Source organism: Hemicordylus capensis, chromosome 5 (genome assembly GCF_027244095.1).
Source record: "Hemicordylus capensis ecotype Gifberg chromosome 5, rHemCap1.1.pri, whole genome shotgun sequence".
Classification (NCBI taxonomy): domain Eukaryota; kingdom Metazoa; phylum Chordata; class Lepidosauria; order Squamata; family Cordylidae; genus Hemicordylus; species Hemicordylus capensis.
Genome location: NC_069661.1, coordinates 37822352 through 37844616, shown reverse-complemented (window position 1 = coordinate 37844616; position 22265 = coordinate 37822352). Strand labels below are relative to the sequence as shown.

The 22265-nt window shown below is 43.6% G+C and overlaps 1 protein-coding gene across 8 annotated transcripts in view; it reads right to left on the bottom strand.

Annotated features, from left to right (window-relative positions):
• The window catches only part of EGF (epidermal growth factor), a 91826-nt gene extending 70585 nt beyond the window's left edge, over positions 1–21241 (bottom strand). The window contains exons 1-5 of one of the 8 annotated variants that reach the window (XM_053256962.1): positions 20926–21241; positions 11038–11169; positions 4206–4405; positions 2574–2755; positions 261–488 (exon numbers count right to left, since the gene is read on the bottom strand). In XM_053256962.1, coding sequence (XP_053112937.1) covers positions 261–488; positions 2574–2755; positions 4206–4405; positions 11038–11169; positions 20926–21055 — 872 coding nt within the window. In that variant the 5' untranslated portion in view covers positions 21056–21241. The remainder of the gene's footprint in view (positions 1–260; positions 489–2573; positions 2756–4205; positions 4406–11037; positions 11170–20925) is intronic. The other 7 variants (XM_053256957.1, XM_053256960.1, XM_053256959.1 and 4 more) reach the window with 7 other exon arrangements.
• Between the last annotated feature and the right edge of the window lie 1024 nt (positions 21242–22265).

Here is a 22265-nt window from a genome sequence, read left to right as displayed (position 1 = left end):
AAATTTATTTATTTTATATTTATTTAAGTATTTCTTTAATACATTTATGTACTACCCCATATGCAAGCCCATGGGTGGTTCACAATCTAAAAACACAACAATTAAAACATTAACACAATTAAAACAGTTTAAAACACAGATTAAAACTCTAAAACTTAAACTTTAAAACTACGAACAAGGCTGCACCTCTGCCTATGTGAAGCACAGATTGGGACAATTTTCTTTAAGGTTTGACTTGACATTTTCAATCCATAACGTACCGTACTGTGTGTTTGTGCAAATGGACAGAACCACCATCATAGTCACAAGTTCCAATATGTGAAAAGCCACCTTTATCGTACTGGATCCAGTAAAGCCTCTCATTGATCAAATCCAGTGAGATAGCTTTGATTTTCCCAGTGCTCCTTAGTATGTTCCACACCTCTGTTCCATTCAGAACTGTTCTATGGATGCTGTCAACAGCTCCATCAGAAGTCCAAAATAAAAACCTGTAAGTGACAATTTGGTTACAATTACTTCAAGGACAGTCCAGCAGTGTGGTGTAGTAGTTAGAGTGCTGGGCTAGGTCTGGGGAGACCTGAGTTCAAATCCCCAATCAGCCATGACACTGACTGGGTGACTCTGGGTTAGTCATTTATGTCTCAGCTTAACCTTTCTCACAGGGTGGTTGTGAGGATAAACATAACACTACTCTGGGCTCCTTGAAGGAAAATATAAATTTCTTGCTTAACTAACTCTTTATTCAGTACTCTTCATTTGATCCCATTACGAATATTGCCTGAGTGATGGGTTTAATAACATATATTTAGAATATATTAACCCTTATTTTGTTTTCGAGAACATGTTTCTTAGAAAGAAGGCCAAAGTTTGATTCTTTGGGACCACTTTTTTAAAAAACGTGTAGTTTTCAGAACATAATGGTACCTATTAGTGCATTGTTGAGAAGCTTTAGAAAGTTATTTAAGAGCCCTACCCCAATTCTACCAGCTTACAGACATCTGTATTTGAAAAGAAAACGTCCCCAACTTTTGAAGATTTCATATTCATGCTGGAAATGGACTTAATGCCATGATTTGATGCAAGAATGTGACTCCACAAACTGCAGAACACTAATAACTTGTATTAAATTATTAAAGTAACATGTTCTGTCTCAACAGTATACAGGGATTACGTTGACATTCAGGGCATGTCTATTTTGTAAATGTTTTTACTAATGTTGCTATTCTGCTTTTATTGCATTTGTAATTCCTTTGTAAGCACCTTGAACCTCTGGAAAAGGCATAATATAAAATCTGACAATACATCCTCTATAATAAAAGGCTTGAGTGTGATCCCGTGTCTTTCTTCGGCACGTGTCTTCCTCAGCCATTCCGGGCATGTGCTCCGCGCATGCCCAGAACGGCCGAGAAAGATACAGCCGCAGGGACACAGGCGGCCATGTTGGCAAGAGCGGAGGGCTAAGAAGAACTACTTAGGGGGAGGGAGACGCTGGGATTGGGGAGGGCAGAGGTGGCGGCGGCGGGTCCAGCCCAGCTGCCGCTGAAGCCGGACGGGAGGAGGCGGCGGGGGAAGCCAGCCGAGGCGGCGGCGGGGGAAGCCAGCCGAGGCGGCGGCTCTGCCGCCGCCTCGGCCAGAGAACACGGTACAGCCGAGTGGCCGCGAGACTGGGCCTGCTGGCGGCGGGGGAACTGAGCCCGCTGGTGGCCGCCGGCAGGGAGACTGGCACCGCTGGCAGCGGTGGCCGCTGCAGGGCAACTGGGGTCAATGGCAGCAGAGGTGGGGAGAGGACTGGGCCTGGCCCGCTGGCGGACACGGCAGGCTTGGCCCACTGGCGGCGGCGGCCACACTCGGCCCTGCCAGAGACGGAGGGAACGGGAGGTGAGGGGGGGGAACGCTAGCGCCCGTTATTTTAACGGGCTGAAAAACACTAGTAAAATAATAAATGAATAATTCTTCAGTTAGGGGTGTACACAAAACCGGTTGTCCCAGTTTTGTTCGAGTCTGAACTGGACTCAAACCAGACCCGGCCAGTTCAGTTTTTCACCTCCTTGACCCCCCTCCTTTGGTTGGGGGGGGGTCGAAGAAAATTAAATTGAATTTTTAAAATCAACTTACCCCCTTCCGAGGGGTGCTGCTGCAGTGGGTCTTCAAAGGTTCCCCCTCCCTTGTCGGCCTCCATTATTGCCAGAAATCACCCAGTTTGGGCGATCTTCAGCCCGTTCCAGGCCTGCCTTCCATTGGCCATTTTTGAGGCTTCCACGCACGCTCAATGAGCCTCCATGTGGCCAAAGATGCCCAAACTGGGTGGTTTCTGGCAATAATGGAGGCCGGCAGGGGTGGGGGAACCTCCTAAGCTTCCCCACAGCTGCAGCAGCACCCCACAGATGGGGTAAGTTGATTTTTTAAAAAACTTTTTAAAACTTTGAACCCTCCGAACAGATCGGGGGGTTCGACTTGACATCGAGCCGTCAAACCGAACCAGTTTGATGTCAAACTGGTTCAGTTCTGAACCAGTTTGCACATCCCTAACTTTTGCATTATGTTACTCAAAACCATAATGTTCATCTGATTACCTTCTGTTTGGATCAATCACAATACTCTTGGGGTGGTTATCATCTCTTAAAATAACTCGGGAATTGTTTCCATTCAGGTTGATTGCCTCAATTCTGCCCTCCTTATAGCGAACAAAAAAAATATCCTGATGTATCCAATCTAGTGCAAAACCAGAAACGCCTTTTCCAATGTAGCAAATTGTCTGTGACAAAAAGCAAAATTTAAATTACCATAATACTAAAAAACAACACAATACTGCTTGCTGAATCACTCTTGAATGTCATAAGGCTTTGGAACTCAACCATATCAGGACCCAAAGGGCTCAAGTCGGAACCCTTTAAGATTATCTGTAAGAGCTACATCTTTAAGCATTTACCATTTAGCTCTGTGAAACAAGAAAGAACTACAGCCGCACAAGCAGCTTGTCTGATCTCCAAGTGAAATACTGGATCATTTTGCATTTCCAGTTCATTGGTTATTTAATGAGTCCAAAGGCCTCTTTGACACCTAAGGCCACCTAGCATCTCCTTTCAGCACTGTATCTCTCACTAATATGCTAAGATAGTTCATGTAACTAAAAATATTAACAGCCTGAGCAGGTTTTCTTGGAAGGAAGCCCCACTGATTTCAGTGAGGTGTACTTCCTAGTAAACATGCATAAGACTGTGGTGGGTTTATTGCACTGAAATTCAACGATGCCATTGGAAGCATTTTCTGTTATAATCAATTGGATTCTATGTATGCAAAGAAAGTCCATCATAAGGAACCACGTTTGAAATCAATGGGAAGCCTAGACCAAGTTATAGTCTACATGTAGCACAACATAATGCAGGCTGTGCTGTTCTGCCTATGCTCCTGCAGGCTCCAAATTAAGCACCAGAGGTCTTGCACTTTTGCACAAGGGTACTTAAAACTTAAAGTAGCAAGCCCCTTTAACTTAAAGTAGCAAGCTACTTTAAAAAGTAGCAAGCCCTGCCTTCTGGCAGTGCTACTTAGAATGGAAACATGTCACTAGACCATCCGTGTCTAAGTAGTGCTTCCAGAGTGTGGGCACACTACTTAGTGTGGATGCAACACAATAACTTATAGCTACTGTGAAAAAATGAAAAAACCCTGATGCTTTGATATGAGCCTGCTGTATGCATTTGGTACCACCCACGTTAGGCTGTGCAACATATGGGCCATTGTAATTAACAGCACTTAAGTTGGTCACAACTAGCTTCTCTCATTGATTTCAATGCTGCTTAGTCATGACCAACTTAGTTTGGATGCCACCCAATGAGATAAGTTAGTTACAACCAACTTAAATCCCATTAATCTCAACTGAACTGACTTGAAATTTACAGGACTTTAGTCATAACTGATTTGTGTCATTGATTTCAAAAATGCTTTATCATAACTAACTCTCTTTGGATTTTCAGTTATTCAAACATAAATTTGGACCCCTTTGAGATGGTCATGTGACCTTGCCAGACTGAATTTTTCAGCCTGAGCAGTTATAATCAGAAGCTTCTCCCAACATGGACAAGTATATTGAAATTAAGGAATAAATGTCACTTTACTTTAGGAGTGAAAACAGAAAGAGAGTGAGATCTTTAATTACATGCACATGGTTGTTACCAGAGAGAATTTTGAGAATTATATTGCATTACCTCTTGATTTAAGCCATTCAGATGTATTCGTCGGAGAAGACCTTTTTCAGTGTCCATCCAATAAACACATTCTTCTTCATAATGGAAATCTATTAGTGCTGATAAGCCAGCATCAGGTACCAGTCTCTTGTGATTGGTTCCATCTATATTTGTTCTAAAGATTGCATTACCTTGGCTAAAAACTAGGAATGGTGTAGGATCTAAACAAGAAAAAGAAGTGTGAAAAAATGTCTGAATGCATAAATACGTGTTGGACATGCTAAATATTTGTAGCTTTATGTTTATACACTGGGCTGGGGTTTCAATTTCCCCTTCCTCTAGAACATCTTTCATTTTCAGTTTCATGATTATATAGACATTAGCTTTGTGAGTGTACAGATATCTGTACACTCGTACATGTGTTTGTGTGAATGACTGTGCCTATGTTCATTTTAAAAGTGAACCTGGATACAGGCCTTTCAAATGCATGGTACAGACAGGAAGTGTACTTCTGTACCTGTGTTCAACATATTTTATTTATTGTTAAATTGTTAGTAACCCCTGCCAACTTAGCGAAGAGGCACCTTTCAACATGGTGATTCTCTTTATTTAGCAGGGGGAGAGTAACTGGCCCTATCTATCTCCAGCACAGTACTTCCATTGACTGTTGCTGGTGTCTGTCTGATGTTTCTTTTTAGATTGTGAGCCCTTTGGGGACAGGGAGCCATCTTATTTAATTACATTTCTCTGTGTAAACCGCCCTGAGCCATTTTTGGAAGGGCGGTATAGAAATCGAATGAATGAATGAATGAAATTTGTATACCACCTTTCATTAAAACAATCGCAAGGCAGATCACACAGAAAAATTAAAACAAAACTATAAAAATTACACAATTAAAATATTAAGCTAGAATGACTGCACCTGTATATAGATCTGTACCTATATAATTGTATGAGTGTGGAACATAATGTGTGAATGGCCTAATACATCACACAAAAGTGTACAATATAGCAAACTGAAATTATGACAGATCACATGCATTGAAGCGTGGTGCCAACTTCTCCTTCTTCAAGACAATGATGGGGGCAGGGGCGGCAGGGAGGAACTCTGCTGCCCCCCAAACTTTGCTAATAAGTCGAGTGCCGGAGGGGGAAAGTGGCGGGAGGGGTAAGTACTGACGTATGCGGCGCATGCGCGGCAGCGGCAGCAACGGACATGTACGCGCCGTGACGGGCGCATGCGTGGCGCCAACTTCTCCTTCTTCAAGACAACGATGGGGGCAGGGGTGGCAAGGAGGAACTCCTCCGCCCCATAAACTTTGCTAATAAGTCAAGCGCCAGAGGGGGGAAAGCGGAGGGAGGGGTAAGTACTACCCCCCGCCCTTAAAGCCACACTCCCCCCAGTGCCGGACCGCGCCTCCGTGGTTCCGTGCACACCCCTATTATCAGTTTTCTCCCCATGTATACGCTTGCACATGGAAGGGCTTGTTTGTTTTTTACTTTTCAAATAGCAAAAGAAAGAGAGTTTTCCCAGGGACGGTCAAGCTCTGTACATAGGAACATAGGAAGCTGCCATATACGTCTTCTTCATCATGAACCCCACCACCCACTGAGTTAATCAAGAGAGGTCCGTCTGCAATTGCCACCAGCTTATCTGATGGCTACTCTGGGAAGGGCCTTCTCCGCTGCTACCCTGAGGCTTTGGAATGTGCTCCCTGCTGAAATAAGAGTCTCCCCATCTCTGACAGCTTTTAAAAGTCTTTAAAGATGCATTTGTTCACCCAGGCTTTTAATTAAATATTGTTTTAATCGTTTTAATACTGGTTTAAAATATTATTTTAAAATTTTAAAATTGTTGTAACATTTTAACTTTTGTGTTCTTTTGTTTTAACTAATGTTTTACTTTGTTGTAAACCACCCAGAGACAAAGGCTTTGGGTGCTTTAAAAATATGTTAATTTAATTAATTTAAAAAATATATACTGCATCAGACCACAGGTCCATCTAGCTCAGTATTGTCTACACAGACTGGCAGCAGCTTCTCCAGTGTTGCAGGCACGGGGAGAGAACCTTCTGCTCTTCCCAGAGTGGCTCCATCCCCTGAGGGGAATATCTTACAGTGCTCACACATCAAGTCTCCCATTCAGATGCAACCAGGGCAGACCCTGCTTAGCTAAGAGGACAAGCCATGCTTGCTACCACAAGACCAGCTCTCCTCTCCTCCAATAGAGAGGGGTGGTGGCAGCAGCCATTTTTGAACCTACCAAAAGTAAAGAAGAGTTTTAGGAGTAGCCTTTGCCAGAAAGTTCAGCAGGGGTGATTCAACATTTCTTTCCCTCACGTAAGCTTGCTCTGAGACAAAGGCTATAATCCACTACAGGTGGGTACACCAGATGCAGGACCAATGCCATCCACTGCTACTGCCTTTCCTTGCTCTGTTGGGTAAGCTGCTAATTGATGCTGGGGCCACATATTGTCCATTGCCCCAGGTAGCAAAATGTCTTGGAATGCTCCTGTAATTACCATTTTAAATGCTACACTAGGTTGCTATATTTATACAGTGGGAGGAGAGCTGGTCTTGTGATAGCAAGCATGAATTGTCCCCTTTCTCTAAGCAGCAGCAACCCTGATTTGCATTTGAATGGGAAACTATGTGTCTGAGCTCTGTAGGGTATTCTGTTCTCCTTAGGGGATGGGGCTGCTCTGGGAAGAACATCTACATGCTTGCATGCTGAGGGTTTCAGATTTCCTCCCTGGCATCTCCAAAATAGGGCTGAAAGAGACTCCTGCCTGCAACATTGGAGAAGCCACTTCCCGTCTATGTAGACAATCCTGAGCTAGATGGACCAATGGTCTGACGTGGCATAAGGCAGCTTCCTATTTTCCTACAGTGGGCCACACTTGATTTACAACTGGCCAATAAAACTCTGGTTATTGTTTTTATGTACATCCAGGGACATAGCAACAATTGAAAAAGGGGAAGACAAATGTCCCTGGGCCCCAGGGGGCCTGTTGGCTGGCTGAGAACTTGCTCTGTATTCTTCCCCTTGTGCCCCGCTGAAGGAAATGTGGGGGAGAAAGCTCCTAGGAGGCCCATCTTCACTTTTTGTCCCAGGGCCCACTCCAACCTTGCCATACCCTTGTGTACATCACAACCTATTTGCATTTGGAATGAACAATTATATGAGCAACTTCAACATATATAATAAGGAACATATTCTGTTTGCACTGAGTATGTGAGAATATTTAAAGTATGTGGAATTTTTTTTCATAATTGGAAAGGGAAAGCTGAGCAGCAACAAAGTTCATTTGTCTAAGGAATCTGACAGCTGCTACAATTTTCCCAGTTACTCCCTTGACCAAACATTTACATACATTTTGTTACTAAGTTGGGCATCCAGACATGGAATTTCCCACTATTTCCCCAATTTCCTACAAGGATAGCCTGATCCAACAGGACTTTAGCAGGGCAATTTACTCTAATGGGAGGGGGGGATTGTTTGCTGTTTGCCAGATATCTTGAAACGGTTTTTGCTACTGCTACTATAATGAAATCTACATTGTTTTTTTCTACTGTGATCAGATTTTTTAAAAACATTTTGTTGTAAGGTGCCTTAAATAAATGAAAAGGTGGCATATAAATATTTAGAATACATAGATAAATGTATGCAGTGTGCTTATTTCCCCCACCTATTTAATCCTGGGTTGAACCCTAGAGATGGATAGTACGCTGCACATCATGTGGCCTTGGCTAACTAAGCCCATCTCTTAGTAATAATGAGCTAATCATGTTGAACATATCCCAAACACAGAGATACAAGTTGTCACCTTTGGATGACACTTTGAACAAAGGATTCAAGTATCAACACCTTCTGCCTTCTACAATTAAGAAGGTGGCATTTCCCTGAAAATTATTTCCAGTTAAGGACCACCATTTATGGACCTCCTTGATGAGGACTCCTGTTTTAGATGATGCAGGATACACATACATTCCACAGGTGTGGCTTCTGCACTAGCATCTTTCCCCACCTGCTGAAGACTAGTAGTACAGTCCTACTTGCTACAAGTGGTAAGAGAAGGCAGCTGCATATTTACTTGTCCCCGAGTTCTTGAAATAGCAAGACTTCATGGCAGGAGGAAGAAAACCTTCTTGTAGGATGCTGGGAACAATATAAGTCCTTCAAAATATTATGGAAAATTCCATTTTCCCCTTCACCTAAATCCTGGAGGCCTGTAACCCACCAAGCAAAACATAACACATCAGCTGTGTGCCTGAGGTACCAAGTGCTTTGTTACCACATGATCATGGTAACCATATGATCATGGGCTTGAGCGGGTGGTGGTGCTGGTGGTGTATCCCTAAGCAGGCAACACAGCACAAAGTTTATCAAGTCTCTGACTGAGAAACATCCATGGTTTTGTAGATCACATAAGAACAGCCCTGCTGGATCAGGCACAAGGCCCATCTAGTCCAGCAACCTGTTCCACACAGTGGCCCCAACAGATACCTCTGGGGAGTCCACAGTCAAGAGGTATGTGCATGTCCTGCTGTTGCTCCTCTGCAACTGGCATTGAGAGGCATTGTGTCTCTGAGGCTGGAGATGGCCCACAGCCACCAGACTACTAGCCATTGATAGACCTGTCCTCCATGAATCTGTCTAAGCCCCTTTTAAAGCCACCCAAGCTGGTGGCCATCACCACATCCCATGGCAAGGAATCCCATAGATTAATTATGCACTGTGTGAAAAAGTACTTCCTCTTGTCGGTCCTAAATTTCCCAACCTTCAGTTTCATGGGGTGACCCCTGGTTCTAGTGTTATGAGAGAGGGAGAAGCATTTCTCTCTGTCTACCCTCTGCACTCCATGCATATTCTATACACTTTGATCATGTCTCCTCTTAGTCGCCTCTTTTCCAGGGCAAAGAGCCCCAGATGCTGTAGCCTAGCCTCATAAGGAAGGTGCTCCAGGCCCCTGATCATTTTGGTTGCCCTCTTCTGCACCTTTTCCAGTTCTCAAGATACGGTGACCAAAGCTGTATGCGGTACTGCAGATGTGGCTGTACTACAGATTTGCATTATAATATTAGCATTTTTATTTTCAATCCCCTTCCTAATGATTCCTAGCATGGAATTAGTTTTTTCACAGTTGCCACACACTGAGATGACACTTTCAATGAGCTGTCCACCACGACCCCAAGATCTCTCTCCTGGTCAATCACTGACAGCTCAGATCCCATCAGTGTATATGTGAAGTTGGCTTTTTTTGCCCCAATGTGCATCACTCTACACTTGCTTACATTGAACCGCATTTGCCATTTTGTCACCCAGTCCCCTAGTTTGGAGAGATCTTTTTGGAGTTCCTCATGATCCATTGTGGATTTCACTACCCTAAATAGCACTGCCCTAGACTGAAGACTCCTGGTGTTCATTATTACACTCATGAATTTCCTATTCAGGATAAGTAGTTCAGTAATGTTCCACTTGAGAACCACTCTAGAGCTCATTCACATATGTACAAACATCTTGATTACTAAGCACCGACCCATCACAGCTGTTTGTGTGTATGGCTCCACTAAGATCATAGTGTTTGAAGTGGTGTGAGGCAGTAGCCCTGTTCAGGCATGATGTGCACAGGTATATCACACTTTAACAGGGCTAATACGACAGTTCTACTTGTGGTGTTTGCTTTGTGATGACCCATCCAGGCATGCAAGTTACCACTGATGCTGAGGACATCAGGTAACAAATATGCACAAGGAGCCAGCTCACTTTTTTCTAGGCCCATTGTTTACTTTCTATGAATCCAGAGGAGAGATTCTAAAAATAGACTTCTGAAGAAAATCCACTCGGTCCATGATGAAGCCACATAAGCCACAGCAAAAGGCAAATTCAGCAATGAAGTATGAACCACTCTGCTGAGTAGAAACAACTCATTTTATGCATTCCTGCTTCCTTCCCAAACCACAAAACCACCAAAGCCATTTCAACAGGACACTAAATATCATAGTGCTATCCCATTGAGAAAATTTGGCACTTAATTTTGCAAGCACTTAATTTACCCCTGAATTTGTGGTGACTCAACCATTACATAATCAGTCACTCGAAATCCCCCTTATTACTCATGCATTGCTTTGTAACAGTGGAAACCGAGTAGAATGGAATATAATGTTACTGCTGCTAGATAGAATAGTAGATCTTTATCAGTTAATCAGTCAATTCCTTTATTATGGTCCTTGAGCAATATTAACACAATATGCAGCATTATGTACAATATGCACATAATACATAATAATTATTATTATTTATTATTATTATTAATTCAATTTCTATACCGCCCTTCTGAAAATGGCTCAGGGCGGTTTACACAGAGAAATAATATATAAATAAGATGGATCCCTGTCCCCAAAGGGCTCACAATCTAAAAAGAAACAAGATAGACACCAGCAAGAGTCACTGGAGGTACTGTGCTGGGGTGGAGAGGGCCAGTTACTCTACCCCTGCTAAATAAAGAGAATCACCACATTAAAAAGGTGCCTCTTTGCCAAGTTAGCTTGAGGATACCCCTCAAACCATGCACCTTAATAGCAAATAAACTGATATTAACTAATTACTATGTATCAATATTTAATTCCAGCTCTAATTAATTATTGGTCAAAATTTGCTGATGAATTCACATGGCAACAGAACAAAACTTTGCTACATTATATGTGATGTTAAATGACTGGTCAGACAGTAAGTATAAAATATAAGTTTCATCCCCACCATCACCAGAAAGCTTAATTAAAAGTGGAAATATCAAAGAAACCCACAGACCCCGATAAAATCTCCTTAGTCAAAAACAACACACAACCTTACCGCTTACATGACAGGACCACTTGTCATTACCCAACACATAGCCTGGCATACAGGAGCAGATATAGGAGCCTGGAGTATTGACACAGTTTTGCCCACAGACACCAAGTCCCCTTTCCAGGCATTCGTTAATATCTGGAAAACAGTTGTGTTTATTAGTCAAGACATAACAATAAGCCAACGTTCAGATATGTCTCCACACAGATCAGGTATTGAGAGCAGTGTCTTAACTTCCAATTGCTGATCTGAACTCCAGGGAAAAGTAGCATTAGTAATGGTTTAAAATTTGGTTAAGATAAATCGGTTAAGAGAAAATCAGATATTCAGAGGCTCTTTTCTTGCTGTTTTTCGTTGGCAAACATTGTTACTTGTTGAAACTGACAAAAGGGAGGGAATGAGATGATTTCCATACATGGGAAATGATGGGAAGAAAGCTTGAGAATTGACATCTCAAGCTGGCCAGTGACTTTGCTTATCCTGCTCCCTTCCAATCACAGTGCTTGGGGGAGGGTCATAAACAGAAAATATCAGGCTCTGTTCACTCTGTTTTCCTGTCTTCTGAGAGGTGCTGAGCTGTTGCAGGCATAATGCTCTTAGGAGGGGCTACCACCCCTGCAATTTGCATCTCATTCCACATGAAAGCAAACCACTTATAACATTTTTAAAAACTTTTACAAAGTTTTCTGCACAGAATCCCCTACACCTATTTGCATGAAATGTTGCAGACATAATGCCCTCAGAAGGGTTACCAATTCTCAGCTATTCTCATCCCGCTACTGAATAATCATTCATCATCAAAATCCTTTCTCTATAACTTTAAACTTCTTTAAGGAAACCCCGGCATCTTTTTATTTGAAATTTTGCACACTTCATGTCCACTTAAAGGGCTACCACTCCTATTGGTTTAATTCCATTCTGCAAATAAATTAAGAAAATATAGGCATTGTAGCTATTCTCCCCATTATAGCCTAGGGACAAATTTTTGGTCGAACTGAATATTGAGATCTGAATCACAAATCCGAATGGAAGAGGATCCAAATCACTGAATCAAAGCTTCCAGTCAAATAGTGTATGCTAATACTAAATCCAGATACCAAATCCAATACTTGCCTATTCACTAGGCCTACTAGTCACTTGCAACCAAGCATAAGCATAAGCAGAGATGGATTTGGCCCATGACTTTTATTAAATGAAATAACTAACTCTGTGTACTTTGCTTTGCACCTGCAACTCAACAGACCTTTATAAAAGAAATGATTGAGCAACTCATGTTTAAAAGTGTTCTTGAATGTCAGCGTATTTGCATTTCAAATTTAATCAGCATATTTTCACATTCAAATAAGTATGTTTTTGAACACCAAAAGCAAGCACTCCAAACAATAAGCCACAAGCAAAAAAGCTTTGCACCCATAAGAAGCCCTATACCAAGTCAAACTATTGGTCCAGCTAGTCCAATATTGCTTACTTTGATTTGCAGCAGCAATCCTGCAGAGGCCTTTTTCGTCACTTGTTGCCTGATCCTTTTATATGAAGACACCAGAGACTGAACATGGACATTTTGCATACAACATATGTACTGGGCTCTTAGATTTTTTGCATGTTACACAGTTTTAAAATTACACCTGAAACAAACAGTGCACATGCCCTCTATTACATCCCACTGCACTGACAGCTTTGTTCTAGTGTCTTGAAATTTGGGTCCAATTGCCTTTAGCCATTGTGACTGGGCATGAACACCTCTCCTGCAGTCATTGCACTGGTTGCCTATTCACTTCTGAGTTCAATTTAAGGTCCTGGTTTTGACCTTCAAAGCCTTGCGAGGTTTGGCATCTGTCTACCTACAGACCCACCTCTCCCATCCAGTTACATCCCGTCCAGTCAGATCTTCTCAGATGGCCCTTCTGTCAGTCCCTGATTTCCGATAGGTTTGGGGTACTAGGATCTGTGAAAGGGCCTTTTTGGTTGCTGCCCCACTTCTCTGGAACTCCCTTCCCTTTCAGATTCATTTAGCAACTTCCTTATTGATTTTTAAATCTCTATTGAAGACTTTTCTTTTTTGCCAGGCTTTTGCCCTGTAGTTTACCTATTTGGCTTTTTTCTTTTTGGTTAGTTACTTTAGTTTATAATTTAGAATGTAATTTTAATGCTGTCTTGCTTGCATGTTTTTGTACACTGCCCAGAGTCTTCAGAGTGGGCGGTATATTAAATGTTTCAAATAAATAAATAAATAAGATGAAGGGGGTCATAGTCCAACAACATCTGGGAACAAAGTCTGAAGACCCCTGGGTTATGAGATGAAATGTCAGCTCTGCCTTTGAAGAGATGTGATGGGGATATATCTGTGATGGCCCATTCATATACACAAGCCATTGCTTGATATCACAGTCGTCAAGTTTTCCTCTCTCATAGTCCAGCACATGTTTGCATATAATCCGTTTCAAGCTGCTCACCCTGTAACGTGGACAAAGCCACCTCTGAGAAGAGCCCAGTTCTATATAATTCTGCAGGTTCAAACATACTCCAATCACAAGAGTCTTTATTTTATGGAAATTTGATCTGACCAACCTAGGAGCACCACTTTCATCCACAATGAAAGAAAGCCCAACACAGACTGAGGCATCTACAGTAAATCCCTTTGCAAGGTTACATAGTTAAGGCAGCTTCTGAACAGTAAAGAACATTCAATACACCAAGATTGTCCACCAGATGCGACCAAGTCTGAGTCATCACCTGCCTGTCTTTACCCACACAGTGAACCAGCTGCCATCTTGCTGAGGCTGATCTGTATATCCTGGCAACAATTTCTGTGTAAGGAGTACTTTCCCCATATTAAATAAATCCTCTTAGGGAACACAAAGGCTGTCTACAATGTCCTGACAGGCTGTTCTGAATGGAAGAATGAGGTTTTGCTCAGGGCTTAAAGGCCTCTTTATGCCATCTCAGCAGAGACCGTCTTGAGAATGTGTAAAAACGATGAATCATGCCATTGCAATGCTGGCAGTCAGTCCTCAGTAGCCTTAAACACAAGCAGCCTCATTTACCGAGAGCCCGCCCTCCCATCCAAAAGTCCCAATTACAGAAGGTGAAGCATTAGCATGCATGGCAGGGTGGCAGAGACGAAACAGAGTATTCTGAAGTGAGTCAGAGTCTGCCTTCATTTATTCCTCCCCCCACCCACCCCCACCATATCCACTGAACTCTCTGGTGTCTTCTAGATGTTATAGGGAGACACTAAATGCAGCCATTGAGAATGGTAATACAATAATTCTGAATTAAAAGAAGCCACTAGTAGCAACCTTTTATGTTTTAAAGATCATATTCTCACATTGAAGCAGAGAGGGAGGACTTGGGGGGGGTGAGTTTCCTACAGTATACAGCTGGTAAAATCAACTTGGGCGGAACTACCACTGGCAGACCGTGTGCAGTGAACAAGGGCTATCCAATGGGGCCAGGACTGCTCACTGCTGGCCACCACAGCCACCCAGCCACCTCCCTCCCTCCAAGGAGCCGGTACGCATGAAGCCAGGGTGGGGGGAGCCGCCCACCTGCCCTCCTCTCTCCCTCTGCCTGTATCAGTAGCACTGGTAAAGCCTTTGAGGGCTAATGGCATCACCGCCCAGATTGTGTCACTGGGCAGTGATATCATTAGCCCACCTACCAGCTCTTTGCCAGTGCCAAAGCGGACAGTGCAGAGGCAGGTGGTCCTGGCTCCTCCAGCCCTGGCCCCAGGCACACTGGTTCTTTGCCGATGCTGATGAGGAAGGGAGCACGTGAGGCTGGGGGTGAGCGGCTGCAGGGGCTGGTAGTGGCAGGAACAGGAGCTGCCAAAACTTCTAGTCACAGGCCACCACACGCATTACTATGCTGGACTAGATGGGCCTTGGGCCTGATCCAGCAGGGCTGTTCTTATGTTCTTATATTCTTATGTTCTTCATAGCTCTTGTGTTCGCAACTGCTTTTTCCCTCAGGGTGAAGGTCCTTGCAGATCTCTGCCTGGCAGTGGGCAAATTTAAACAAGTCTGCCCCCTGCATGTTGCTTCCAAATATGGGAGCAAGGAAATCAAGGGTAGAATAGTTACCCTGGATAGTTGGAACATTCTCCTTAGGTTCTTCAGGGGAAGTGACAATGGCTGAAGTAGTATAACACCAGGATACAGCGCTGGTGTAGATATGCCCTTGGATGTTTGATTATATTGACTTGATGTTGGCACTAAGCAAAGGATTCAACACCCACAGTTGAAAAAGAGCCCTGGACCTCGCAGTTATGCCCTCCTCCAGGGGAGGAGCTACCATTGCGCAGACGGGTTCAAAGAACCCCGGCCGCCAATAGGAAGGGCTGCTGAAGCCCACAGAGGGACATGGCCCAGGCTCCGTAAAAGCCCCAAGCGCACTTCCCCCACCCACCGCCTGGGCTCCAACAAGCCCTGAGCCAGCTCTGCCCTGTCATTTCAGGCAGTGTTTGCTGCCTGAAAGCTTCTATTTCCCTTTCTCTCCATTGAGAGAGAGAAAGGGAAATCACTGCTTCCAGGCAGCATGCACTTCCTGAAATGACAGGGCAGAACTTGCTTGGGCTCTCCGGAGCTTGAGGCCATGCCCACTTTGTGTGTGATGTGTTGGGGGGTGGAATGGACAGATATATCCACTTTTAGACTGGGAAACCTGAGGGGCTGCTGGAAACTGAGGCCTTCAAGGAACCAATGACAGACATGCAACTAAATCCCATATGCTTCAGTAGTGTGCCTTTGAATACCAGTAGCTGCCTTTGAATACCAGTAGCTGGGTGGTTGGAGGAAAACAGCAGGAGGAAGGCTGGGTGCCTTTATATTCTCCTTGTGTGCTTTCCAGATGCCGCTGGTTGGCCTCTGCATGAAACAGGATACTGGACTAGTTATGCCTTTGGTCTGATACAACAGTTTTCATCTATTTTGTCACACTTGCTAATGAAGAAATATCTAAAAGAAAGGAGGACATTCCCAATAAAAGCCACGATTGAAAGGGGCTAGGGGTGTGGCCCAGTTCCATTTTGCCCCCCTTGAACTCCCCCGGTTTGGCTCAGCTCAGGGCAGGGGTTCCCCCAGTTAGGTTCAGCTCATGGGGGGGGGGAGTGTGAATTGTTTTAAATAAATAAATAAATAAATATTCATTTTATTGTGTGTACTTACCCCCTCCAGGAGGCTTCTCCAAGGCTACAGGGGGTGGTCCGTGGATTTCCCTCCCCCCCCCGCCAGCCTTCCTTATATATATAGAATTGCCCAGTTTGGGTGCTCTTCGGCCCTTTCTGGGCCTTGCCCCCATCTCGGCAGCCATTTTGGAGGCTGCTGCATGTGTGCAATGGGCCCCTGCATGGCCTGGGTTATGACCCAGCAACACAGAGCCCATTGTGCATGTGTAGCAGCCTCCAAAATGGCCACTGAGATGGGGCAAGGCCAATAAAGTGCTGACTGTCACTAGTACTGGGTGCTTTTATACATAAGGAAGGCTGGCGGGGGAGGGGGAACATCTATGGGACACCTCCCCCCCCGTGTGATCTTGGTGAAACCCCCTGGAGGGGGTAGGTATCTTTATTTATTTATTTATTTATGAACCCCAAATGGCTGGTGGGGGTTGTCCAGTCTGATGTTGAGCCAAACCAGGGGGTTCGGATTGACATTGAGCCTTCAAACTGAACTGGTTTGACTTAGAACAGGTTCAGAATTGAACCTGTTCACACATCCCTAATAGAGGTGCATAAGCAAAATTAAAAGAATAAGAAGTTTCTGAACTACTTACAAAGGCAGCCCTATCTAGAGCATATTGCTGAAGTCCAACCTGGAAGTTACCAGTAGGGATGTGCACAAACCTGTTCCGATGCCCTTTTACGGGCCTCCAAACAGGTTCGAACACTGGCCGGTTTGAACGAATTTGAATGCTTCCCCCCCATACCGACACTGGAGTTTTGTAAAATCCCTTGGTACTTCCAGCCACTTCCGGCCGAAGAAGAAGGCGCGTCAGGGAGGTACACTGCTGCCCTGAAGGATTTTACAAAACTCCAGCACCAGCAAGGGGGAAACGGGGAGAGGGGTAAATGCAGCCCCCCACCCTTAAAGTCCTACCCCCCACCCCACCCCTTTGAGCCACCCCCACCTGGTTCCGTGCACATCCCTAGTTACCAGTTGGTGTACCACTGTTTTCAGGTCATTCTCTTCAAGGAACAGGTGGAGTTGTCAAATCAGTCACAGCTGGTAAAGAGCATTCCTGGCCACAAACTGAGGCACCAGGGTGAGACCCAGGTCTAACAGCACTCTCAAGATATGAACCTGTACTTTCTGAGGGAGTGTAACCTCATCCAAAACAGGAAGTTCTATCCCAGCTTGCAGATTGCGACCCCCCAACAATGAGCACCTCAGTCTTGCTTGGATTCAGGTTCACTTTATTATCCCTCATCTGGCCCATTAGTGCCTGTAGGCAACCATTTAAGGGGCTAATGCCATTTCATGATACTGATGACAGAGATAAATAGATTTGAGTGTCAGTATATTGGTAACACCCAGCACCAAATCCCCTGATGACTTCATCCAGAGGTTTCATGTGGATGTTCAAAAGTATTGGTGACAGAATGGAGCCCTGAGGGACTCCATATAGCAGCTCACATTTTGAAGAGCAATTGTCACCAAGTGCCACCATCTGAAATCACCCGAGCCATAGGAGCGGAACTACTGTAAAACAATCCCCCTTATCACCAGATCCCTCAGGCAATCCAGAAGGATACCATAGTTGATGGTATTGAAAAACCACTGAGACATCCAAGAGAACCAGCAGAATTACATTCTCTCCATCAATTCCCTTGCGAAGGTTGACCAAAGCTATCTCATTCCCATAGCCCCCACTAAAGCCAGTTTGAAATAGGTCTAGATCATCAGTTTCCTCCAAGACTGCTTGGAGCTGGTCAGCCAGCTCTCAATCATCTTGCCCAACCATGGGAGGTTGGAGACTGGCTTATAATTATCCATCACCAAGATATCTAGAGCAGGCTTCTTAAGAAGAGGTCTAACCACTTCCTCCTTCAAACAAGGTGGCATCCTGCCCTCCTTCAGTGAGGTATTAATGATATCAACTAGGCCAGCTCCAACAACCTCCCAACAAGAGGTTAATTTCCCAAAAATTAGCCATGTTTGGCAAGGATCCAAAGAACAGGTGGTAGGCCATATTGCTCCAAGCAGCTTGTCCATAACCTCAGGAGACACAAACTGAATCTGATCAAGTCTAATCTTGCAGGAGGGATTGCTGGACACCTGCCTAACTGGCCCTGCAGAAATTTTGGAATCCAGATCATCCCAAATGCAAGAGATTTTATCTTCAAAGAACTTATTGAATGCACCACAGTGAGATGTTGCTCCTGGAAACGATGTTACCATTGTTGTCCCATATTGTATCCTATATTCTAACCTGTCTCATAAGTTTCTATCCAATAATGCTGTTTTATTTCATACTCTTGGCATATAGCTATATTAACAGGCCCATTCTAGGCTTCTTTATTCAGAAGTCCCATTGGGTTGGAGTCCCATAGGTGCAGAAGAGGGCAACCAAAATGATCAGGGGCCTGGAGCACCTTCCTTATAAAGCTTGGCTACAGCATCTAGGGTTCTTTACCTTGGAAAAGAGGCAACTAAGGGGAGACATGATCAAAGTGTATAGAATTATGCATGGAGTGGAGAGGGTAGACACAGAGAAATTTTTCTCCCTCTCTCACAACTCTAGAACCAGGGGTCACCCCATGAAACTGAAGGTTGGGAAATTTAGGACTGACAAGAGGAAGTACTTTTTCCTACAGCGCATAATTAATCTATGGAATTCCTTGCCATGGGATGTGGTGATGGCCACCAGCTTGGATGGCTTTAAAAGTGGCTTAGACAGATTCACGGAGGACAGGTCTATCAATGGCTAGTAGTCTGGTGGCTGTGGGCCATCTCAAGCCTCAAAGGCACAATATTCTCTCAATACCAGTTGCAGGGAGCAACAGCAGGAGAGAGTGCATCCAGAGGCATCTGTTGGGGCCACTGTGTGAAATAGGATGTTGGACTAGATGGGTCTTGTGCCTGATCCAGCAGGGCTGTTCTTATGATCTTATGTGTTCAATAAAGTTTATTTTCAAGGGAGGGTATAGCTATAATTAAGCAGATGGGTTCAAAGAACCCAGGGCCTGCAGCTCCTGAGAGACCCTCAGCTCCAGACCTCCCTATTTTCTTCATTATCTTCCTCACTCCAAGGGGCCACTGGGGAGAGGGGTGCACATGGGCCCCCTCTCCCCTAGCTACGCCCCTGTTTCATGTAAGTTTGTCCAGGACTGTTGTGTCTATTATATTTACACCACAGACTTAAACCAGTTTGACATTCCCCATTCCCAAAGGACCTTGGGAATTATAGTTCTATGAAAGGGATCTAGGAGTCCATAATAGAGATTCCCCACCCCCCCACTCCTCCCCAAGTACCAGGTTCAAAGTCTGGGGGGATTGTTCATCGATCCAGCATTGTCGCTAGAGGCTCAAGGGGCCTCTGAGGCTCAGAGCACCTTTTATTAGCTTTGGCTGATATGCCATCTGTGACTTTACCTGGGCAGAGATAGCTTGGCCACAGTTACTCATGCTCCGGTAACCTCTCACTTAGATTACTGCAATGTGTTGTACGTAGGAATCCCAGTCCGGAAACTGCAGCTGGTACAAAACAGGACTGCAAGATTATTAATTGGGACTGATCATATTATGCCAGTGCTTTCTCAGATGCACTGGCTCCCAGTCCATTTCCGGGTCCAATTTTAAGTGCTGGTTTTAACCTTTAAAGCCGTAAATGGCTTGGGGCCTTGTTACCTGAGGGAGCGCCTCGCCCCATATGTCCCAACTCAGACTGTAAGATCATCTTTGGAGGCCCTGCTCTTAATGCCCGTGCCAAACAAGGTGGCTACTAGGAGAGGGCCTTTTTGGTGGTTACTAGGGTGGGTGGCTACCAGAGAGAGGGCCTTTTCCAGTGTTTGCACCCTGTGTATGGAATAGATTCCCCAGTGAGGTTAACCTGGCTTCATAACTTTTTTCTTTTAGATGCCAGGTAAAGATCTTTTTGTTCACTCAGGCCTTTTTAATTTTGATTTTTAAATCTGACTTTTTAAACAAAGTTTTAAAACTTGTATTGTACTTTGTTGTTGTTTTGGTGTGTTGTGACTTCATGTTTTATGTGTTTTTACTTGATTTTTTAATGCTGTGTTTTAATGCTGTGTTTAATGCTAAGCTGCTTAGAGAACAATTTGTTCTCTAGTTTATTATTTTTTGTTATGATTTATTATTATTAATAGAGAGTTCTCCTTGCCAAACTACAATTCCCAGAATTCTTTGGGGAAAGCAATGACAGTTTAAAACTATACAACCTTGGATTTTTCAATAATCCCACAAAGATCGCTACTACAATATAATAACTTGACTAAACTGCATAGTAGTAAATTTATAATGTAATTTCAATTGTTCCATTTTTACTCCCAGATACACATGAATCTACTTCCTGTTTAATGTAGCACTACTAAACTGTTTTTATGTAACTGCTTATCCAGACATTTCTCATGTATGTTTTGTTTTTCTGTTTACAAGTTTTCTCATCGAAGCCTTGAAGCACCTGTTACTGTCTCACCAGAATCTTATCAAGAATGAAGTCCTAGCCAGGAATACATTTTCAACTTCTAAAAATGTGTATACCAAACATGTAGCAATTCATGCATGCTATCAATAAAATAAAGATACATAAACACAGGTTTTTTTTAAATGCAGATTTTAAAAATGCAGATTAAAAACTTTAAACTTAAGTGAAGTTTAAAAATTAAAAAGTCCAGTAGTTACTACTTAAGTGCAGTTTAAAAATTAATTCACTCACCTATGCATGAAGAATTGTTTTCATCCTTCATTCGGTATCCCTTTGGACAGCTCCAGTGCCCTGGCTCCAAGAGACTAACAAGACTGATTCTTAAAACCACAAGAGAAAGAGCTGTGAGCAAGTGAAACATAGTCTTGAAGGAGTTTTTTCAGTGTCAATAGAACAAAATAAGCATGTGTTTCCCCCAAAGTGCATCTATAGCAGCCAGCGGAGAGCCTTCTCCTTACAGTTTCATTCTGTGTTCACGCTTTACTTGGCAATGAAGCACGGAGGTACTCCCTATTCCTAGCTCTGCCCCTTGAAGCAGTTCCAGGGTGATCTCTTCTGTATTCATCTACACACTTCCCTTTCTCTCCCTCCTTTTGGAAGCCAAGTATGAAATGCCTGACCCCCGTGTTACAAATTTAACATGGCTTAAAACCAAAGCTCCCATGCACTACTGCAAAATTCTTATGCCATGAACCAAGCAATAGAAGAAATGCTTCAATCTGAAACAAAAACAAACAAAAACAAGCATTTCAACAAAATGAATCCTCTCTCAAATATTTGAAAATAATACTTTGGGGTCAGCTAGGTAGAGGCATTATAAACTGCAAACTATAGGGCTTTTTCTTTATACATACTCGAGTGACTCTCCTTCACTTTCTACTGCTTGCTTTCCCCATTTCTTTCTTCCCTGTTTAGTGCCACTTGAGTGAAGCTTGTGTTTGCAAATAGAAATGTAAGCGGCTCCATACTTCAGGGAAGTTAGCCAAAGTACAGCTATCCAATAGCCCTCAGTTAACAGCCTGTTGGTTTTATTTTAAAAAAATAATATTGATGTTTATAGGTAATATCTGCTCAACACATTTGGTGCTTTAACCTTTCAGCATCTGGAACAACTTTTAAACTGTGTCTGATATATTCTTATTTTATTTATTTATTTATTTATTTTTATTGTTGCATTTATATACTGCCTTGCATTAAAAATTATATACCACCTTGCATTGCTCCCTCCACAATTAAGATCTTGCTAGTAACACTGCCTAACATGATGCACAGCATTACAACTCCATAATACTGTGCCTTAGGACTGCAGCAGTGCAGACTTCTAAGACCCACCCAAAGCTGTTCAAAAGCAGCCTTTCCACAGGCGTCCCTATTGTTGTGAATGGGATACCCATGGAAACACTCCTGCTGCAACCACCTTTTCTGAATAGCATCGGGGGTGCCTAGGGTTGCCAACTAGGGGCTTTAATAGAGGACATGCAACTATTTTGGGGACCAAACAACTTTTTTTGCATGAGTTGTCGTGTCCGAAGTTCTGGAGAGAAGCGGGAACATTTTGTTCACTCAGAACA